Genomic DNA, 5,903 nt, shown 5'->3' on the forward strand with positions numbered 1-5,903 from the left:
TAAAGCATTTACCCTCTTTTCACTAATGTTGAGCGTTTGTTCTATTTCGCAAAATGGATACCCCTGAAACTAACCCCTATTTCAAATCATGTATGTGACAATAATGTAACGGGATATAGAGTGCACATAACCCCATCTGTATAACAAGAGCACTGGTTTGGACAGACCTGTTCAGTGCCAAACAAACAACATTTTAATGTGATAATTGTATTCTTATATTTTTACGATGTGTTGTGTAACAGGCTCATCTACGGAAAGAGTGCTCAAATGGCGATATAGTGCAGAGATGCTAAAAACGGTGACACTAAAAAACAGGTCGTAGATACACAAAGACAGCAAATGCTGAAAATGTCCTTTGTCCAAACCATCAAAGATTAACATGGACGGTAAGCTCCCCCCATGAAACCCTTGTTTCAGACCTGCATACCAAACTGAACTGGAGAACGTGCATAGAGAAACAAACATAAGTCCAATGTTTTTATTTCAACCTAAGGTCAATTTTACAATCAAGTTTAAAGACAAATGGACAAAAGTTCACGTGAAAGTGTTACTGTACTTCAACACCGCGTCGACAAAACCACAGTGCTTAGATAAAAGCCGTGATGTCACTTCCTGGTGTTACACGTTCAGACTTCCCACCAGAAACAAAGCTTATTGGTCCCTTTATTGGAGTAAAACAGACCCACGCAGTCACATTCATGTACCTCATCTCTGAACCAATCTCTAAAAACTCTTCCCCACCCAGAAATGTCAAAAGGAGTATCAAACCTCAAAGTGAATGGGTCACCGTCTGCTCTTTCTGCTCTGGCTGCACTGAGATACGACGAGAGGTTATGAGCAACAACACAAAAACTATTGTCTTAAGGCAGAAATTCAAGTTTGAGGCGAGAGACAAAAGATAACCCATCGATGAGTCACCAGCAGTGAGGTCAGGGGAGATCACCAGCGTGCCCGTGGGGGGATGTCAATGAAATATCCACTACGGAACCTTCCGGGCCTTCTGCCAGAACATGCAGAACAACTCTCCTTCAGAAAAACACACCAGTAACCCCGTTCCTGAACACGACCACATTCAATGTAGCTGCGTCTTTTTTCAGAACAGCTTCAGACCGCATCTACTCAACCGAAATAAGCCCCCCCCCCCCACACACACACCCCCACACCCCCAAAGGCCTGCTTCACACACTCAGCAACAGACACTTCTGGATAAACAATATAACATCTGGCATCGTTTCCCCACCATTACACAACGTGTGCAGCTTTTCATGGCATACATAAAGGACAGAAATCTAATCTTCCCTTCCCAAAAGTCTCTCTCTCTCACACACACACCGTGTGAAATAAATATTTGGGCCCGATGGGCACCAACAATATAACAATATAACAGATTATATAGCTGTACATGACACTAAAGGAAGAGATATGTTCAACAAAAGCTTAGCCCTTCTTAAAGTTAACATGGAATAAATTATACATACACGTGTGGTCTTTATTAGATTCCAGCATTGTATAACTAGCCTTAGACATAAAGGTGTTCCACTCTAGCAGACCTTGCTGAACACAAGCCAAACCTATCCACAGCTGCAGTAATCCAGGACAAACCAACAGTCCCACTTTAGCAATGTAACCCCGCATGTGCTCATGGACTTATGTGCCCAAAACGGTCCCTTCATCCCTTTTACTCTATGTGCAATCACATAAAACGTTAATATGTCAGCAGGAACTGTCCCTCAAAAAAAAAGAGATCAGCCCTGTCCATCAATCAGAAATAACTTCCCACTAGTCATTCAGTAATACCCTCCCAGTAACCATTCAGTAATACCCTTACCAGTCATTCAGTAACACCTTCCCACTAGTCATTCAGTAACACCCTCCCACTAGTCATTCAGTAATACCCTCCCACTAGTCATTCAGTAATAACCTCTCAATAGTCATTTAGTAATACCCCTACCGGTCATTCAGTAATACCCTCCCACCACTCATTCAGTGATACCCCCCCACTAGTATTTCAGTAATAACCTCTCAATAGTCATTCAGAAATACCCCTACCAGTAATTCAGTAACACCCTTCCAATCGTCATTCAGTGATACCCCCCGATAGTCATTCAGTAATAACCTCTCAATAGTCATTTAGTAATACCCCTACCAGTAATTCAGTAACACCCTTCCAATAGTCATTCAGTAACACCCTTCTCAATAGTCATTCAGTAATACCCTTACCAGTCATTCAGTCTTATGCAGGGTGCGAGTAATTCGGGAATGTCAACTTTATCGGCAAAACCGCCGTTCATCTAGCTTTCGTTTGAAGAGCTTATATTCCGCACCTCATCCAGACTGCTTCCAATAGTCATTCAGTAACACCCTTCCAATAGTCATTCAGTAATACCCTCCAAATATTCATTCAGTCATACCCCCCATTGGGAGGGTGCTCAGTAATATCCTCCCAATAGTCACAATGATACCATCACAATAATCATTCAGTAATATCCCTCACTAGCCAGTCAGTAATACCCTCCCACAACCTATCACCCTATACAATACTAAAGCACAATATATAAACTTTCGATACAGAAAATGAATTCCAGTTTGGTGAAGGCAAGCTAGGGTTAACGAGCGGAAAAGATGTGGGCAGTGCATTATGGGACGTGATGTTCATGACCAGCGGTTGCGGTCCTGGGCAGGTAAGATCACTCTCTGCCAGAGTGGAACACCTTCCCTAGCCCTAAAGAAATTATTTGGTGTGAAGGTCGTCCTAGAGGTCGTGCTCGACAGGCGGGACAGAAATGAAGGGGAAGGTTTCATTGCCCTACCTCGCGACCTTGGGGAATTCCGCCGACCACAGCTCGCTCCGTGCCTATCGCTCACACTCAGAAAACAACCTCTCAGATAGAAGAACTATTTTCTCCTGAGTTGTCTAAAACAGATTGTTTAAAGTCATCACTCTAAGTGCAAAAGTTACTTCAAGACCACGCGGGTCTGTAACCGAGATTACTGTCAGAACAAAAACATCATGGAGCAAAATAAGAAATAAACACCCACAAATAAGTTATTATAATCATTATCATCTTCATCATCATCACCACCATCACATTAGTTTTAGGAAAGGAAACGTATGAACATTTAGGAACACAAAGTCCTAAGATACATGATGTTTTATTCAGATGTGGGTTCTTTTGTAAAGGATAAATTAAGACATCTGAAGTTTCACTCGTTCTCATCTGTCTCTTCCGGTCCTGGCCTGGTTTCTTTCCCAGATCTTTCACAAACAGCGGGGAAGAGGATTCAACATTCCCAAAAAAAGAGGCAGACTCAAGAAACCACACCCACCTCTCCCACCAGTGAACTTTGCCATTACTAAATGAAGAAGACCTATGATTGGATGAATGAAAAACAAGACGTAAACATCTCTGGAAAGTCATGCCTGTGGTCCGACCAATGGCTGCTCTCCTCTCTGCAAATGCTGTACAAACTCAGTGCCGGTCATTCTGATTGCCCAGAGCAGAATTCTGAATTGAGGTGAGGACAGAGATTTGTCCAAGTTGCTCCGTCAGCTACAAAAAATGAGAGAGGGATGGAAGAGAAAGAAAACGACAGACTTTCGTCTTCTTTTCCGGGAATGGCTACTGAAGCTCTGTCTTCCTCAAGCACTGAGACTTGCTGTGCGATTATGGGGAATTGTGCATTTATTTTCAATGGAGAGACAGAACCCTCTTAGCTTACAGACTTTTGTGTGTGTCGAAGGGATTCAAGCGAGCTACAAGCCACACTGTAATCATGCTGCAGAACCGTGTGGGCTTTGGTTTGTCCAGCGACAGGTTTTTCTTGTGTGCCGAAGACTTGCAGCGGGGTGCGACTCTGTCTCCGGACCCTCGACGGGACTCGGCTCACACGAGGAGGTGGAGAAGTCTGTCCGGGTCGGCCTGGCAACCCTAAAGGGACCATGACGACCAAAGCAAAACCAGTCCGGGGGTAATCAAACCACAGGAGGCATCGCAAGGGAACCTTCCTCCTTTCCCCCACACAAACACACACACACACACACGTTTGCCATGACGTTCCTCTCTGACGGGGCATGCACAAGAGAGATTCAAACAGATAAGGGTCACGAATAAACAAAAGCGTCTGGATACATGGCCAATGCGACTACGCCAGGTCAGCTTCCAGCTCCAGACCTCTCCATCTTCAGGACTTCCTGTATGCTCCTCCCTGGGGCTTGCTGGGAGTTGTAGTCTTGCTGGGAGATGTGGCGGCTGCATGGCCTGGCTCCTCCCGTCTTTCGAGAAGGGGGGGGGCATTCCCTCAGACCCTGCCCCCCACTGCCTGGCATCCTTCCAGCCCCTCACTGGCCCAAGAGGGCGTGGTGCTTTTGGGGTAGAGTGGGGTGGGGTTGTGGTAGGGTGGGTAGGGGCAGGAAGGTGAAATGAAGTCCTGTGCTCCAGTGGAGAGGAGAGGGTGAGAGACGAGGTGGTAAGGAAGAGGGCCCACAGCGCCCCTCACTGGCTGGGGTAGGAGGGGTAGTGTCCGGGGGGGTGCCGGCTGTGACGGAGGGGAACGGTGCTGTGGCGTTCTGTGGGCAGGCGTGTGGGCAGCAGGTCTGACTCAGGGTCCGTCTGCGAACCGCCAAACAGGTCACCTGAGAGAGAGAGAGAGAGAGAGAGAGAGAGAGAGAGAGGGTCACAAGCTCAACCTTTTAAAGGTGTGATGTCACAAACATGTGATCCGAATGTTCTTAATTGAACATTCTAATGCTGAAAGCAGTGGAGTTCTAGAACACAGACTTGAAAATTCCATAGAACCTACACTTCGAATGTTTAAAACCCTGGGTGCAAGCCCTCACTGCACCACAGGGCAACTCTCACTGGAAATTCTCAAATTAACCTTCAGACATTACACACCCCGGCCAGATCTCTCAATTCCACAATTCTGAGGTAAATCCCCTCCCCATATCTTTGGCCATGTTCTGATGCAGACTGAAGATCTGTCACTACAGACTCCATCTCAGTTCCCCTCCCATCCCCACCTTATATCACTCCCTCTTTTCACACTCATTTAGTTTATGGAACTTTTATGGTTTTAGATTAGATTTTTATGGCTTTATGTTTCTCTTCTTAGTGCATGTTACGGATGTAATCTGCAAATTAGTATCTTGGCTGTTGGTTAGCGTAGTTAGCAAGTAATATTGCTTTAGTGCTGTTGCCCCACTACTCTCTGTTAGCCAGGTTTTGTACTCCTGCTCATATTAATTAGGTCAATACTCTGATGTTTCTCCTATATTGCCATTCACTCTGGATAAGAGCTTCTGCCCAATGAATGTAATATAATAAAGACACAGCGGGAGAAGAAGATAGAAATTGCATACACTGTAGCTGTAGAAAGAATGTACAGAACTCTAAAACTAAGGGTTCTAGAACTAACTAACTGATGTGCAGTCACTGGAGTGTTTTGATTGGCTTAACCTTTCAGGGTGTGAGATCACAAACATGCTGATGTCACAATCGCTACTGGTGGCTGAAAGCCATGGAGTTCTAGAACACTGCATTCTGGGGAAAAAACATTCCAAAAACACTACAATTCAAAAATAAGATGCACCAAAGCACTTTATTCATAAGGGGGTTTGTGATTCATACTGTGTGTCTCAGTGCTTTTGCAACACAGGTTTACTTCATGCAGGTGGTCAAGAAACGGGCTTCAGGCAAATAAAGCACATTTGAATATGGATTTGAATCTGAAGGGAGGATTATTATCAGCCCTCATTTATCAAACGTGAGCCGAACTAAAAATTGCCCCTAAATTCTTCAGAATTGCATTTCCACAAATAATGTGGGATTTATTAAAGTTTTCGGATGTCAGTTTTTTCGTAGGAGCCGAAAGAACACGAATGGTCTCAGATGTTGGTATTGTGC

The 5,903-nt window shown here is 44.8% G+C and overlaps 1 protein-coding gene across 2 annotated transcripts in view; it reads right to left on the reverse strand.

Annotated features, from left to right (window-relative positions):
- Positions 1-1,177: 1,177 nt before the first annotated feature.
- The window catches only part of LOC133131226 (docking protein 4-like), an 11,504-nt gene continuing 6,778 nt past the window's right edge, over positions 1,178-5,903 (reverse strand). For both annotated transcript variants that reach the window (XM_061246481.1, XM_061246480.1), the window contains exon 5: positions 1,178-4,633. In XM_061246481.1, coding sequence (XP_061102465.1) covers positions 4,494-4,633 — 140 coding nt within the window. In that variant the 3' untranslated portion in view covers positions 1,178-4,493. The remainder of the gene's footprint in view (positions 4,634-5,903) is intronic.

This window comes from Conger conger, chromosome 6 (assembly GCF_963514075.1).
Source record: "Conger conger chromosome 6, fConCon1.1, whole genome shotgun sequence".
NCBI classification, from domain to species: domain Eukaryota; kingdom Metazoa; phylum Chordata; class Actinopteri; order Anguilliformes; family Congridae; genus Conger; species Conger conger.